The 17,307-nt window shown below is 38.8% G+C and overlaps 1 protein-coding gene across 1 annotated transcript; it reads left to right on the top strand.

Annotated features, from left to right (window-relative positions):
• The first annotated feature begins 479 nt into the window (after positions 1–479).
• Positions 480–15,718, top strand: slc26a6l2 (solute carrier family 26 member 6, like 2). The gene is made up of 19 exons (XM_067370479.1): positions 480–619; positions 748–881; positions 1,182–1,292; positions 1,464–1,636; positions 1,964–2,128; positions 7,932–8,084; positions 8,189–8,271; positions 9,037–9,184; positions 9,325–9,438; positions 9,763–9,840; positions 10,595–10,690; positions 11,603–11,709; positions 11,802–11,871; positions 11,963–12,055; positions 12,140–12,223; positions 14,544–14,843; positions 15,274–15,328; positions 15,461–15,597; positions 15,692–15,718. Exons 1-19 carry the CDS (start codon positions 480–482, stop codon positions 15,716–15,718), a joined length of 2,268 nt encoding a protein of 755 aa, XP_067226580.1.
• Positions 15,719–17,307: the final 1,589 nt, after the last annotated feature.

Raw genomic sequence — 17,307 nt, 5'->3', positions numbered from 1 at the left:
CCTGGTCAAGCACCGTGTGTCTAGATAACATAATGTGCTCTTGCCAAAAAGTTTATGTCAGCAAAGTGATAAAAAGAAAAACATTCTTATTATCCATGTGTTTGTGAGTTAGTGAAGTGTTATAAGTTCATTTACAGATGTGTGATCTATTTGGCATGCTCATGTTTATGGGACTGCTGTGGGTGTGGTGTGGGGTGGATCCGTGAAGACTCTGATAAGGACCCAAGAACTTTTCCCATATGGACATTTCTGGTTTGGGCATGCTGCAGAAATCCCCCTACATCTACTTGTCATCTCTCCATGGAAACTTATAAATGGACTCATTATTCTCAGTGAAAAGAAGAATCTTTACAGATAAATTCTCGGAGAAAAAAACATCTCAATCCATACGTTACCCCCTGGGAGGGGTTTGAGGTGAGTTGCTGAAACCCCAAAACATAGGCAGAATGGAACATACAATGAACATGAAAAGGACAGGCATGGGTGTCTCTGAACATGCTGAAGCAAAATTCTGCGTGGAGAGGATCATACTGGATGAGCTTAAACTAGAGGAAGTAGCGCAACGGCAGACTGAAATCCAGGGGCCCTCTATAAAGGAGAAGATCTGTAACTCTATAAGGTAAACTTGCATGTGAAAATCCTTAATAGATTGGATATTGTTGCAATTAGCCAATAATGTCAAGGAGGATTTAGAGTTAAACTATTTTCCATAAACACATTCTGTAAAACTCTTTCACTGTCTGCAAGGTGCTTTGTGGGACATTGGAAGATTCTAACGTGGATACCAGTTCTGTCCTGGATCCCCCGGTATTCTGTTCGGGAGAATGGACTTGGTGACCTGGTTTCAGGTGTCAGTGTGGGAATCATGCATCTGCCTCAGGGTCAGTTTACAAGTTCAGTTACAAAGCAAAACTACACATGGGACAAAAATTCTCAAAATGTTCCTTGAAGAATTAAAAAAAAAAAAAAAAAAAATCCCATTGCTGGGATGTCCCCAAGAAAAAAGGTTGATAATTGTGCTAAATAATGCTTTAATTAAAATATAACAGCAGATCTGAATGGGAAGTCTCTAAACAGATACACAGGCACATCTTGACTTTTCTTTGCAAAAGCATATAAGGCTGTTAAATTGCGAGGACTTTTTATATCCACGGTAAGCTTGTCTGTGTGTTGATACTCAGGTATGGCATATGCTCTCTTGGCTTCTCTCCCACCTGTGTTTGGTCTCTACACTTCCTTCTATCCTGTACTGGTGTACTTCATCTTTGGCACTTCTAAACACATCTCCATAGGTGAGGGGAAGAGAAAGAATGTAGTTAATGTGAAATGTGTTTTTGGATTTTAGACAAAATATATTTAATACATGCAGTATTCTCACCCATAATTGTCATACATATTGGATATACATAGCCTACAGTAATAATTTCTGACAGTGTGATTTGTGTGCCCTCACTGCTTTGTAGGAACCTTTGCAGTGATTAGCATAATGATCGGGAGCGTCTCAGAGCGATTGGCTCCTGAGGATCGCTTTCTGACCAATGGGACAAATGGATCAGTGGTCATAGATACAGAGGCGCGAGACATACAGCGGGTGAAAGTGGCTGCAGCAACAACATTACTGTGTGGCATCTTTCAAGTAAGTCTTGCAAAACAACACATGAAAGAATCTGGAAATAAATATGAAAATACAAAAGAATGAGAGAATAAACAAAGAAGTAAATAAACAATCCAACCAATGAATAAATGTGTGGGGGGAAAATGTATGAAGGAATGTGAAAACAATCAAATAAAAAAATAAAAAACAAACCAATGCATCATTGTAGAAAAACAAACAAATAAATTTTCAAACCAATGCAAACTTAATTGATATATAAATAAATAAATAAGTGAACAAGCAAACTTTGTAGTTTTGATTATTTTTCAAAAAGTGTTTTTGTTCATTTTGTATTGTGTTTTCCTGTAGGTTTTATTGGGTCTTGTTCGGTTCGGGTTTGTAGTAACATATCTTTCCGAGCCATTAGTGCGGGGCTACACGACAGGTGCGGCCACTCACGTCATCACCTCTCAACTCAAATACATGTTTGGAGTTTCACCCAGACGATTCAGTGGACCCCTGCAGCTCCTTTATGTGAGTATTTCAGTTGGTTAAATCTTGAGACCAACAACGTAAATTAAAAATAACATACATTAATTCTAACTTTAATTCTGACTATTCACATATTTAAAATAAAATAATTGTAATAGATGATGAAAGCCATTTACATTATTATTAATTTATTATTAATAATAATCATAATAATGACCTTTCCCTATCTGTCAGTCACTTCAACGTTATGTTGACTGACAAATAGGGTCTCACTTGGGAGCCCCAATCACCAATGAGTTTTAGAAAAATGACCAGTGGAATTGGCAAGTGGAATTTGCATGCCAAGCCACTTCTTCATGACACTGTGCTTCCATGGGTTAAGCCCCAGTGGTCCTCCTCGCTGCCCCTCCACTGGTATGTTGATTGTCCCTTTGGTGCTGCTCGCGTGGAGCCTGGCTTATTCAGACAATCAGACTTGGCTATGCAATTCAGTTCACCAGGTTAAGAGGCAGGCAAAGACACCCTTGTCCTGCATGTGGAGATTGGGATCCTGCTAGTGAAAGACGCAATAGAGCCTGTCCCTGCAGCTGAGATGCTTTACTGCCCGTACTTCATCATACCCAAGAAAGGCGATTGGTTACGGCCAATCTTGGATCTGCGAATTTTGAACCAGGCCCTTCACATGCTCCCTTTCAAAATGCTAACACAGAAACGCATTCGCAAATGTGTTCACCACCAATATTGGTTTGCAGCGATCGACCTGAAGGATGTGTACTTCCATGTCTCGATTTTACCTTGACACAGGCTGTTTTTTCTGTTTGCTTTCATACCAGTACAAGGTCCTCCCCTTTGGGCTATCCCTGTTACTTCGCATTTTTACCAAAGTCACAGAGGCCCTATTAAGGGAAGTGAGCATTCGCATTCTGACCGATCTCGACAACTGGCTCATTCTAGCTCACTCTCAAGATCTGTTGTGTGAACACAGGGACCTGGAACCTCAGTCATCTGGGGCTTCAGGTCAACTGGGAAAAGAGCAAGCTCTACCCTGTGCAGAACATCCCTTTTCTCAGTATGAAGCTGGACTGGGTCAATATGATGGCATGTCTCACGAATGAGCACACACAGTCAGTGCTGAACTGCCTGAACGCATTCAGTGCGAAGACAGCGGTTACACTGCAACAGTTTCAAAGGCTCCTGGGGCATATGGCATTTGCAGCCGTGGCAACGACACTCGGATTGATCCATCTGAGACCACTTCAGCAATGGCTACATGGCTGAGTCCCGAGATGAGCATGGGGCCTGTGCATGCTCCATGTGGTCATCACACTGATCTCTCGCTGAATGTTCAGCCCCTGGTTAGACCTTGCCTTTCTATGGGCCGGAGTGCCCTTAGTGCAAGTGTCCAGGCATGTTGTTTTTTTACAACAGATGCCTCCAGAATGGTTCTTGGTTGCTGTATGGGGCTCCTGGACAGGATATCCACTGCAGTGGCATACCCATTGCCTATTTGATGACAGTGCTACATGCACTGTGCTGGTTTCAACCGTGGCTTCAGGGCAAGCACATGTTAGTCTGCATGGACAACACTGTGACGGTTGCATACATCAACAGCCAAGGTGGGGTACACTCATGTTGTCACAACTCAGCTGAGGTAGTTCAGCTCAGCAGCAGCTCAGGTAGTTCTGCACCATTTACATTCCAGGCAAGCTCAATCATGCGGCCGATGCTCTCCTGCTTCCATGAGAATGGAGACTCCATCCCCTGAAAACTGCAGTTGTTAAGCCCCTCCTGAAAAAGAGCAATCTGGATAACACCATATTGAGCAACTACAGACCAATCTCAAATCTTCCTTTCATAGGCAAGATCATTGAAAAAGTTGTTTTCAATCAGCTGAACAAGTTCTTAAGCTTGAATGGATACTTTGATAACTTTCAATCTGGTTTCCGACCGCATCACAGCACAGAGACAGCACTCATAAAGATAATAAATGATATTAATATTAATATTAATGATATATTAATATTAATGATATATTAACAGTGCTGGTTCTACTTGACCTCAGTGCTGCGTTTGACACTGTCGATCACAACATTCTTCTTGACAGGCTGGAAAACTGGGTTGGGCTTTCTGGGATGGTCCTAAAATGGTTCAGGTCATACTTAGAAGGGAGAGGTTATTATATGAGTATCGGTGACCATAAGTCTGAGTGGACATCCATGATATGCGGAGTCCCTCAAGGTTCAATACTCGCACCCCTCCTGTTCAACCTATATATGCTGCCACTGAGCCAAATAATGAGAAAGAACCAAATTGCATATCACAGCTATGCAGATGACACCCAGATTTACCTAGCCCTATCACCTAACGACTACAGCCCCATTGACTCCCTGTGCCAGTGCATTGATGAAATTAAAAATTGGATGTGTCTAAACTTCCTTCAGTTAAACAAAGACAAAACTGAAGTCATTGCGTTTGGAAACAAAGATGAAGTTTTCAAAGTGAACATGTACCTTCACTCTAGAGGTCAAACAGCTAAAAATCAAGTCAGGAATCTTGGTGTGATTTTGGAGTCAGACCTGAGTTTCAGTAGCCATGTAAAGACAATAACTAAATCAGCATATTATCATCTCAAAAATATTGCAAGAATTAGATGCTTTGTCTCCAGTCAAGACTTAGAGAAACTTGTTCATGCTTTCATCACCAGCCGGGTGGATTATTGTAATGGGCTCCTCACTGGTCTTCCCAAAAAGACCATAAGACAGCTGCAGCTCGTACAGAACGCTGCTGCCAGGATTCTGAGCAGAACCAGAAAACATGAACACATCACACCAGTCCTCAGGTCCTTGCACTGGCTTCCAGTTGCATTTAGAATTGATTTTAAAGTACTGTTACTTGTTTATAAATCACTCAATGGCCTAGGACCTCAATACATTGCAGATATGCTCATAGAATATAAACCTAACAGATCACTCAGATCACCAGGATCAAGTCATTTAGAAATACCCAGGGTTCACTCAAAGCAAGGAGAGTCTGCTTTTAGCTGTTATGCCTGCCGCAGCTGGAACCAGCTTCCAGAAGAGATCAGGTGTGCTCCAACAGTAGCCACATTCAAATCCAGACTCAAAACACATCTTTTTACCTATGCATTTGCTGATTGAGCACTGTGCTATGTCCGAACTGTTTGCACTTTATTTTATACGTATTATCTTTTCATTCTTTTAATTCCTTTTCCTGTTTTTATTTCATTTTTAATGTATTTTATATCTTTTATGTATCATCTTGTTATTCTGACTTTTAATGCATTATTAGTGTCTGGTTGAAAGAGCTGGTAGAATTAGGAAGAAATTGATTAGGTTGAAATTTGGTAAATTTGGCAAACCATGGGGAAATTTAAGCTGTAGTGCATGGTTAAGATATCTCTGGATTACAGTCAGGACACTTTCCAAAGGGGAAAATTTCCAAAGGGGAAATTTGAACTGCGTTCCATAGGTAAGATATCTCCGGAAGGGGGATTAGGGCTGTGTGGTGCAGTTTGAGGTGTCTTGGCAAAAGGGGAGATTGAAACTATGTTTATCAGTTTGAAGTGCCTTAACAGGTAGCAGTCCTGTTGGATGAGGAAGATCCCTTCTGATCTGCTCTGATGAATGGATCCGTTTAGATCCAACTCTGATGGACGACAACAACAACAACAACAACAACAAACTCCCTGAGACTTCCTAGCTCTTCCATCCAGATAGCAAAATTCTCTGTTTTTACTGTTATTTCTATTCCTTATGTTCTATTTTTATTATTCTTTTTTATGTAAAGCACTTTGAATTACCATTGTGTATGAAATGTGCTATACAAATAAAATTGCCTTGCCTTGCCTTGCCTTACCTTGGTGGTCCAGTTGATCTGGAGTAGATTTGGGGATGCACAGGTAGACCTGTTTGCCTCCCCGCAGTCCTCCTACAGCCATATGGCACCCTCCACCTCCACGTGTGGCTTCTGGATGAGATGCAGAGGACTTAAGCCAGACACTCAAGCCAGAACTCCCTCTACTAGATGAGCTTACACTTTGAAGTGGAGTCTGTTTGCTGAATGGTGCTCTTCCTGGCAGGAAGATCCCCGGAAATGGCCAATCAGCTCTGTGCTTTCCTTCCTGCAAGCGAGGTTGTCCCCCTGTCCCCCTCCATCTTAAAGGTGTATGTTGCCACCATCATGGCACATCACGTTGCAGTTGATGGTAGGTCTCTGGGAAAGCACGATCTAGTCATCGGGTTCCTGAAAACAGCCAGGAGGCTAAATCCTCCCAGGCCACACCTCATCCCCTCCGAGGATCTCTCTATGGTCCCCTCTGGACTGCAGAGAGCTCCCTTTGAGCCCATAGAGTCAGTCGAGCTTAAGATCCTGTCTCTAAATACAGTGCTCCTCATCGCGCTCACTTCCATAAAGAGGCTGGGGGACCTGCAGGAATTTTTGGTCAGCGAATCGTAGCTTGAGTTCGGGTTGGCTTTTTCTCACATGATCCTGAGATCCTAGCTTTGGGATATGTGCCCAAAGTTCCCACTACTCCTTTTTGGGACCAGGTGGAACTTGCAAGCACGGCATTAGAGGAAATCTTCATAGTTGCGGGCTGGCCAACAACTAATACTTTTGCGAGACTCTAAAATCTCTGGGTGTGCAGGAAGGCTGGCTCGGTATCTCGCTTGTAGCACCATTACCCTCTAAGGGGGGGATACAAGCACCTTCTTTGCTCTCCAGGTGAGTTCCCCACTTGGCAAACCCTGAATTGAGTTTCCTCCCTATGGGTACATGCTCCTCCCTACAAGTAGGATGTGGCCTCCATAGTGTCCCTCTCCATTGGACTAGGTACGCTTCCCCATTGTTAACAACATTGGTCATGGCTGAAACATGGGGGTTATATCAGTAACCAAGACATTCTAGATGTTAAATGAAGAACTGCAAGAAGTTAACTCAAAATTGCAATGCAACAAATTAAACAGAGCTTCTAACGGCAGCTGCAGTGATGCAATGTCTTTAACAATCAGCAGTTTGCTAAGTCTTTGTATATCTAAAGTCTTCAATATAACCTAAACTCGGAATGGAACTCTGGAAATTAAGTCAGAATAGACCTTAACAAAGTCTTTGACCTTAGTCAGGGTAGCGCCATATTTAAATTTTGACAGGAGACAACAGTACGATCCATTGAATGCACTGTATTCTGTCCCTCACAGACTCGTTTTCATCTGCGTTAAATTCATTAAGTGTCTAACCTGACTAAGGTTTATTGTGTGTTATAAACTTAACTTAAACTTTTTTTTTTTATAAACAAAAAAATCCCAAAAAATCCAAATAGAGTTCAATAGCAGCGCTGGTTCCAGATATTGTTTTTCCATTAATTTATCCTGTAGGGATTTAAAAAAAATCTTTGTTAAAGTGTTATAAGACATGAACCAACCCAACCAGCTATGAAGTGAATCACAACATCACAAATGTTGATTTGAAGCAATAATATATTTGAACATTTCACAAACATACAAAGGTACAGCCTGGACCCAAGCATGGGGCAGGACCTAACGGAAGGGGGGCAGCTCCAGGTATAACATCACGGGTTTTCATCTCGTAATTATGGTAGTTATGGCATTACAAGCTCGTTATGTTGGACCAGGAGGAGCTATAAATGGGGCTGCTGTTTGTTTGCAATGCTCAGTGACTGTCTGTCTACAACTCTGCATAACCTCATGAAACATACTGATGATGTGCGATGTCTACGAGAGCAGGGTAGTGCAGAGGTATGGAAATACATATGACACATTTTAAAAATACATATTTATTTTATTAATGAATTTCTTTCTCTCTTTAGACTCTGGTGGAGCTAGGCAGTTTATTACCACAGACTCACATTCCCACTCTGGTGATCAGTCTGGTGGCTCTCGCAGCTCTGATCATTGTGAAAGTGATCAACTCCTGCTACAGTCACAAATTACTCATCCCTGTTCCCATAGAGCTCATGGTGGTGAGTACACGGTGTGCCATGATTTTTCAGATGTTGTACCAGGAAACTCCATCCTATACAAAACGTCAGATGTTCAGTAAACAACTTTGGGTGTATATTTCCAGATTATTGCAGGGACTCTTGTTTCTCATTATACTGATCTGGAAGCTGTTAATGGTGCTGATGTGGTGGGAGAAATTCCTAGTGGGTAAGTGTGTGCTTCACATTACATATATATAGGAACAGATTTTAAGTGGATACTTAAAGTTAAACTGTTTCTTTTGAAACACCAATCCTTTATGCAGAAGGTTAGAAAGTTTTCTGGGTGACTCACGTCTTGGTCTTGATCTCTGTTGACTGACTTTGTTAAAACCCAATTAAAACAGCAAAGCACTAATCCCAAGCCTCATGAAATTCCATTACTTACACCCTCACGTGTGAGATTTACAGGACCTTTGGCTTCCTTCAAATGTGAATATAAAATAATCCATCAGGCTTTTGAGGAACGTTTATTTGTTCATCTCTCAATCATCATTGCATTGTATTGTATTATATGTTTAGCCCCACAATAAAACTACAGAGGTTTGATCATAAAAGTATTTATATATCATATTATTGGATGATAGAGTGACAACTGATATTTATATGTATTTTATGTAAGTATCTGTTATACTGTTATAAAGAATTTCATCTCACTTTTTTGACCATATAAATATCAGCAACTGCACCAAAATGCAAATTTTTTTCTCAGTTTGGGCCTCTGAATAATTTTTTGATTAATTTTCTGCTTTAGTATAGCGTCATATTCTCTTATATCATACTATATGAGCCATAAAAGCTCGATGTATCAAATATGATACTACAAAAAATCCATATGCATACATTTTATATATACTGTCTAAAGGTTCAATAAACTGTTCCATTTAAAAAAAAAAAAAATGTTAGTGATTTATAACCTCTGACCTCTCCACAGGCTGGTGCCACCCAGAGTCCCAGAGGTGGGTTTCTTCTCCTCAGTGGTAGGAGATGCGTTTACCGTGGCAGTGGTGGGATACGCCATCAGCATTTCTCTGGGCAAGACTTTTGCTCTCAAGTATGGATATAAAGTAGACAGCAATCAGGTACAACATATGTAACATGAAACCACAATGGGCCAACCAACCGATGTCGCTCGTATGCCTCGAGTACACTTGTCCACATAGATATCATGCTTTGAAAATGTATGAACGATGTTCAGGGTTGAGTGTCTCTCACTGTCCAGGAGTTGTTGGCGTTGGGGTTCAGTAATGTCATCGGTGGCTTCTTCCAGTGTTACTCTGTCACTTCCTCACTATCTCGCAGTCTTGTCCAGGAGAGCACAGGGGGAAAAACACAGGTGATATTCCGCTTGACAAATAACATACTGTACCACTCAAAAGAAGAAATTAGCCCTTTTATTTAGCAAAGATGCATTAAATTGATCAAAACTGACAGTAAAGCCATCATATTTGAGTTATTTCTGAAGAATCATGTGACACTGAAGACTGGAGTAATGATGCTGAAAATTCAGCTTTTGTTTAACATAAGAGACTTCTTTCAAAAACATTACAAAGTCATACTGAACCTACCATACTGAAAAAAACTTTTGCACATATTTACTGTATGTAAAACATATGCTGTCTGTTATGCACAACTACAAATTTACTTTTGTGTCATGTAGGTGGCTGGAGTGATATCTGCTGTTATTGTGCTTATTACAGTCTTGAAGCTTGGTTCACTTTTTGAGGAGCTCCCCACAGTAAGTCATGCACTCAAATAAAAACTACACAAAATATACAGGGACAATCAATATAGAGAGGAGCATTTGTGATACAGAATGACATTATTTAATTGAAATAATTGTGATTAATAAAAAAGTCTCTACAAACATTTGCATTCATTGGTGGCTCTTGTGTCCAGTGTTGTTATTGTTAACTAAAACTAAAATGATTAAAAATAAGAAATGATTAAAAATAGAAATGCTGCCTTGGCAACTAACTGAAATTAATAAGTATAAGTTGAAGTACTAAAAACAGAAATAAAAATAAAGCTAAACTGAAATAATAATTAAAAAAAATGACAAAAGCACATAAAATTACTAAAATTAAACTGAAAACTGAAAATATAAAATTAAAAGCCAATTCAAAATATTAATAAAAACTATAATAGCATGTAAATAATACTAAAGAGGGGGTTATCTTTATTTATTTATTTAACAGATTCCATATAAAAGGGTTTGTCATAATGAAAGTTTGTAATGGTGTAGTTGATCTCACTTACTAAACAATTCTATTAAATGTCAATGAAAAAATACTTCTGTAGCGAATAAAAGCTGTATTTACAAATTATTATTTTACATAATTTTAAATATGCCTATTTATTGATTGATTTAGGCTACATTTTCAGATTAGTACATTGAAAATATATTCCTTAATTTTTGAAGCTGTACTAATCCTCCATACGGACTTCAGAGCAATTATTAAGCAGTAGTTGTTGTCTGTGTCTGTCATCAGGCTGTGCTTTCCACCATCGTGTTTGTGAATCTGAAGGGAATGTTCATGCAGTGTCAGGATATTCCTGCTCTATGGAAGAGCAACAGAGTAGATCTGGTGAGATCTGATCATTAAACACTAATAAATCTGTGTGTCCTGTGTATAATATTGTGTCCTGACCCTATCTAGAGCTTTTCACACTGTGCTTAACCCCGGGTTATCCATGTTCTAAACGGTGCTAAACTTGCGCCATGTGAAATGATGCAGTGTTAATGTTACGGCTAGATGCTTAGCAACACAAAAACGTGCCAAAATGTGGCCAATATCAGATTTGAGTGTGAACTTGTTATGGTCCTGCTCAGAGTACATTTGATCCCTCTCTAAATAGTGTTAAAGTAACACTGAAGCGGAGTTAAAGTTAATGAGATAATTAAAGGATTAAGTGATGATTGAACATTAGTGATGAACACCTGCTGTTAACAAGCAGAATCACTGAAGAAAAGAGAAACACAAGAACTAGAGTTGACATATGAGCAAAAAGATTATTCAGGCCGGATTTGGGGCACTTGTGCCTGCAGTGTGAATGAAGCGGCCACAGAAAAACAGCGTGTTGTATAAACAGTAGGCTAAGTTTCAGCGTTTGAGGAGGAAAATGTTGAATGGTGACAGAAAAACGAGACAATTGGAGTGACGAAGAGACCATTTCATTCTTACCTTTATAGTCGAAAAGTCCATTCAGTACAAACTTGATAGTAGTACAGTCGGCAATATATAGTTGAAATGAGAATGTACAATGCTAGAGCCTTTATGTAAACAGGTTAAATCCATTCAGTGACACTGACTTTGCAAATAAGAACATTAGGGTTTAAGAATGTACAGTGAAACGTTAGTTTATGAATACCCAGGATTAATTGATGACCATGGGTAAATTATGAGCAGTGTGAAATGTGAAGTGAGATAACCCAGGATTCCATTTACCCAGGGTTTAGAATGACCCAGGGTTAACTAGTTCACTGCCTGTTCCTCCAGCTGGTGTGGCTGGTGACGTTTCTCTGTACTGTTCTGCTGAATCTGGATCTGGGTCTGGCAGTTTCCATCATTTTCACAATGCTCACAGTGATCTTCAGGACTCAGCGGTGAGCGTGTGTGAAAGTGTATTTGTGTGTCTATAAAGCTAATGGCTAGTATTTCATAAGCATAATAACCATCCTGATTTCTTTCTGTCTAGTCCCAGGTACTCTTTACTTGGCAGGGTTCCTGACACAGAACTGTACTTAGACACAGAATCATATAAGGAGGTGAGACTTCCTTGCAGGCAAGCTGCTCATTTATGTGCACAGTATGTTTGTTTATAGAACTTATATACTCTATATTTGTGCATCTGGTCAGGCTAAAGCAATCCCAGGTATCACTATCTTCCGTTCATCTGCAATGCTGTACTATGCAAATGCTGAACTCTATCAAGAGGCGCTGTTGGAGAAGGTACCGCACACAACAGATGAATTACACGAGTGACTAAAGACATGAACCGTCAACAGCTTTCAGCTGGTCTTTCTTTCTTTTTAGAGTGGAATCAATGTTCCTAAGCTGAAAAAGAGCAAAGAAGAGGAGAAGGCAAAAAAGAGACAAGAGAAGGAACAAGATAAACAGGTGAGACAGGAATGCTGCAACGAGGAATTCTGGAAACTGTTCTGAGAGGACGAGAGCATGAGTGTTTCAGTCCAAATACCTCAGCTCACAATCACGTACACACATTCATCATTACTACAATAACCCTGCCACTGTAAGAAAACATTTTTTATCTGTGAATCATTTTCCAACAACCCCTTACAAAAACGAAGTATACATCAAGTTCATTAAGTATACTTAAGTAAAGTTCAAGTATATTTTAAGTCTATGTAGTAATAATAATTTCAAATAAGTGTCCTATTTCAATACTACTTGGGACTGAATTGGCCTACTTTTTAGTGTTTAAAAGTATACTTTTAAGTATACTTTGAGTGTAACAGTAGTAAACTTACACAACTAGTTTACAACTATGTTCGGTTGTTCTGCTACTATTCAACTGTAGGCCTATACGAGTTAACTACTTTTTTTTAGTTTATGAAAGTGCACTTTTAAGTATACTCTCAGTATACTACTAGTTTAATAGTTTTATACTGCAAGTATACTCTTAAGTTTTCAAGTTTTCTTCTCAGTCAAAAGCCTGCACCAGCATTTTTGATCATTTTCACAAAACATTCATGGCCCCCAGAGTATTTTGTTGTATGAATATATGAACATAATGGTAGTGTCTTATTGTTTTATACTTATTGTATAATATTTGGCTTATTTCTGTTATATCCTCTGAGCCTAATCCTAATTTTGCATTTTTACATTTTCACGAAAGCACAAAGTAGTATGTTTATTATACTGTTCCTCATGATAACCAAATTAGGTCCCTTAAAATGCAAAGTTTAGAGGTCATTGATTTTTAGAAATTAATACTTTTATTTAGCAAGGATGCATTAAAATGATCAAAAGTGACACTTATATCTTTTGTAACATTTATAATGTTACAAAAGATTTCTATTTCAAATAAATATCTAGTTCCGTCATGAATCTCTAGATGGCGCAGGCTGAACCTTTACATGCAGTCTCAAGGTTTTTCCTGGCTCATAATGAGGTGGAGGTGTTAAAATCCCGATCAAGGCAGAAAAAAAGACTTGTACATTTTGTACATTTTAAAGATAAATTCATGAATCTGGTGCACTTTGAGAGTTCAAAAATAAGAGCTCCAACCCATGTTCAGTGTGCAAACTGAACAAAGAAAAAGTCTTGTACCTCAACTTTAAAGGGGACTCTATAAGGCTTGTGCACTAGAGATAAGTGTTATAACTAAGATAACTAAGAGATAGTGATAAGCTCTAACATCACCCAAATCTGCTGTTAAAAATAAATCATCCACCCACCAACTTACCAAAACCTATGATATTCTCTGATTTAGATATCTGCACCTGATCATCAAAAAATAATTATTCAAATTCTCAGTGTTAAGCATAATGATATAATATATGACACTTAAGTAGGCTGCTTTTAAATAAATCTAAAATAAAAGTTCATCTTTGGCAAAATTACATTTCCTTAAAGAAACACTCCACTTTTTTTGCTCATTTTCCAACTTCCCTAGAGTTAAACAGTTGAGTTTTACCGTTTTTGAATCCATTCAGCCGATCTCCGGGTCTGGCGGTACCACTTTTAGCATATAGCATAGTTCATTGAATCTGATTAGACCGTTAGCATCTCGCTCAAAAATGACCAAAGAGCTTCGATATTTTTCCTATTTAAAACTTGACTCTTCTGTAGTTACGTTGTGTACCAAGACCGACGGAAAATTAAAAGTTGCAATTTTCTAGGCCGATATGGCTAGGAACTATACTCTCCTTCTGGTATAATAATGAATTAAAGTGTCTGCTGTAGGCTAGTCCTGCAAAGTTCCTCTGATACCCTCCAACTCCCCCAGCTCCACCTGTCTAGATCTGCTACGGGATTCATGTATCTATATTCATGCAGCAGCAGCAGCAGATCTAGTCCACCATATTCATTAACATTCTAAAACTGTTTTGAGAGTTGTCATGATTGAAATGCTGTTCTTTTGAACTTTCTATTCATCAAATAATCATGAAATAAAATTTATCATATTTTGTTTCCACAAAAATATTAAGCAGCACAACTGTTTTCAACATTGATATAGACCTAAAAAAGAAATGGTTCTTAAGCATCACATCAGCATATTAGAATAATTTCTGAAGACTGATGCTGAAAATTCAGCTTTGATCATAGGAATAAATGACATTTTAAAATATATTAAAATAGAAAACCTCACACACTCGCATACCTCTTTACAGAAACCTTTTTGAGTTTAAGTTCCTTAAGATATTATTTAGTGAAGTTAAACGGTTTATTAAGTTGTTATGTTTCTTGTTTATAGACTGGAGTTCTGAGAGAGTTAGCAAGAGTGCTGGTCTCCATGAAGAATGTGAGTCAATCTGTGCACTGTGAAAGAACAGACCATGAACACATCATCAATGACAACAGCATAGCAACAGTAAGCCACGGTAACCTGAACTGCAGCTTCCAGCCAGAGCAGAACTCTGAGGAGGAGGAACGGGACAAGACAGACACACACTCCTCCAGCTGTGACAATGTGCAGGAACACACACACTCCATCATCCTGGACTTCACTCCTGTCAGCTTCATCGACACGGTCACCCTGAAAACACTGAAAAACGTCAGTCAAAACAATATACATATACTATAAACCTACAATACAGATTGTTTTAAAGCGTTCAAACAGTGTTAATGTTGTAAAATTCAGTTTCAGCTGTAAAGCAGCTTAATACAGAAGAAGATAATAATAAGAGAGATAGAAAGAGAAATGTATGGAAGCTTGTTTCCCCCACGGAATAAAAAAGTGAGTGTTTATATCTCACAATTCTGGCTTATTATTTTCTCAGAAAGAATTGCAATAGAAAAAAAATAGTCAGAATTGTGTGAAATCTTTGTTCATATTGTGTGATATAAATGTGCAATTGTGAGAAAAAGTCAGAATTGTAAAATACCTTTTTTAATCTGTGGCAGAAACAAGTTTCAATACTAATGACATCACTTTGAGGAAAAAATCATGCTAGATGTGGTACTTTTCTTTTACAATCTTCTAGATATTTCAAGATTTTGCTGAAGTAGATGTCACTGTTTACATTGCTGGATGTCAAGGTGGGTACAATATGATACACCCTTAATTAAAACACAAACAAACAAGCTAAATCAGAAATCTAAATAAATAAAATTATTAGAATATGCAAAATATTTTTACCCCTCAGCTAACACTAAAATGTGTGTCTGCAGTGTGTGTGGTGCAGCAATTAGAGCGAGGAGGATTCTTCTCACAGTCCGTCTCAAAAGGTCGGCTTTTCCCATCCATCCATGATGCTGTACTGCACTGCCTGTGTCAGAGAGATCTGTTCAGCTCTGAGTTTGCACTGGTGAGACTGTGGTCACACTGAACATCAACATAATTTCAATCATACCATAATCTGTCACATTCATGTGAACTTTTGTTCTGTTGCTCTGCCACAGGAAATGTCCTGCGTTACGAGGTTCTGACCAGCAGATGTCAGTATGTCCTCTCTCTTTGACTGATGTGCACATGAGAAGACCCCTGTTACCATGACTGGCATCAGGATGATACAAGTCAATGGATATTGACATGCCACAAAGAAAACGTCTAGTCATTGTGAGATGTGTGTGTGTGAGTGTGTGTGTGTGTGAGAGAGAGAGAGACAGACAGACAGAGAGAGAGAGATTTTTCAATGCCCCCAATGTGAGTTCAGTGGTTCAAACTTAAAGGAACACTCCACTTTTTTTGAAAATAGCCTCATTTTCCAACTCCCCTAGAGTTGAACAGTTGAGTTTTACCGTTTTCGAATCCATTCAGCCAATCTCCGGTTCTGGCGGTACCACTTTTAGCATAGCTTAGCATAGTTCATTGAATCTGATTAGACCGTTAGCATCTCGCTCAAAAATGACCAAAGAGTTTTGATATTTTTCCTATTTAAAACTTGACTCTTCTGTACTTAAATCATGTACTAAGACCGACGGAAAATGAAAAGTTGTGATTTTCTAGGCTGATATGGCTAGGAACTATACTCTGATTCAGGCGTAATAATCAAGGAACTTTGCTGCCGTTCCATGGCTGCAGCAGGCACAATGATATTACGCAGCGCCCGTGAGCCCCTGCTTGCACAGGGAACGTGCCTTGCAACCATGGAGACGTTTGTGAGAGACGCTGCGTAATATCATTGCACTGCTGCAGCCATGGAACGGCAGCAAAGTTCCTTGATTATTACGCCTGAATGAGAGTATAGTTCCTAGCCATATCAGCCTAGACAATCGCAACTTTTCATTTTCTGTCGGTCTTAGTACACGATTTAACTGTAGTTAAATCGTGTAGAAGAGTCAAGTTTTAAATAGGAGAAATATTAAAACTCTTTGGTCATTTTTAAGCGCGATGCTAACGGTCTAATCAGATTCAATGAACTATGCTAAGCTATGCTAAAAGTGGTACCGCCAGAACCGGAGATCGGCTGAATGGATTCGAAAACGGTAAAACTCAACTGTTTAACTCTAGGGGAGTTGGAAAATGAGCTTATTTTCAAAAAAATAAGTGTTCCTTTAATTTTATAAAGTGACAAGTATATTTTTGGTGCGGCAAAAATTACAAAATAGCAACTTTATTCCACAATATCTAGTGATGGGTGATTTCAAAACACTGCTTCATGAAGCTTCGAAGCTTTATGAATCTTTTGTTTCAAATCAGTGGTTTTGATGATGAACGAAGGTCTTATAGGTGTGGAATGACATGAGGGTGAGAAATTAATGACATGATTTTCATTTTTGGGTGAACTAACCCTTTAACTGAAAACACATAAGTACATTTATAATGCACCATGACCCTCATGTTTATAAGTTTAATATTACAGATTTCTATTTACATTGTACATATTTGAAACATTACCTTATATATTATTCATATTTACATATGGTTACATATTTACTTTTTTTTCCTATATTTGTTGTGGCAAAGTTTGCATGTGGTAACTTGAAATTAGAAAGTGTTTATGATATGCAGTTCTCAGCACAGGTTTGATAATGTGAACAAAGTAGGTGTGAATGGAGGGCGAGACCGAATATCT

The sequence above is a fragment of the Chanodichthys erythropterus genome, chromosome 20 (assembly GCF_024489055.1).
Source record: "Chanodichthys erythropterus isolate Z2021 chromosome 20, ASM2448905v1, whole genome shotgun sequence".
In the NCBI taxonomy this organism is placed as follows: Eukaryota; Metazoa; Chordata; class Actinopteri; order Cypriniformes; family Xenocyprididae; genus Chanodichthys; species Chanodichthys erythropterus.
This window is presented reverse-complemented; position numbering and strand designations above follow the sequence as displayed.

Bases quoted from the DNA above. Each gene is read 5' to 3' on its own strand.
- slc26a6l2 (XM_067370479.1), top strand. From the start codon at position 480: ATGGGTGTCTCTGAACATGCTGAAGCAAAATTCTGCGTGGAGAGGATC. The intron at 8,085-8,188 runs GTGAGTACACGG...GTATATTTCCAG, and splicing joins TTCCCATAGAGCTCATGGTG to ATTATTGCAGGGACTCTTGT. The intron at 12,224-14,543 runs GTGAGACAGGAA...TCTTGTTTATAG, and splicing joins AGAAGGAACAAGATAAACAG to ACTGGAGTTCTGAGAGAGTT.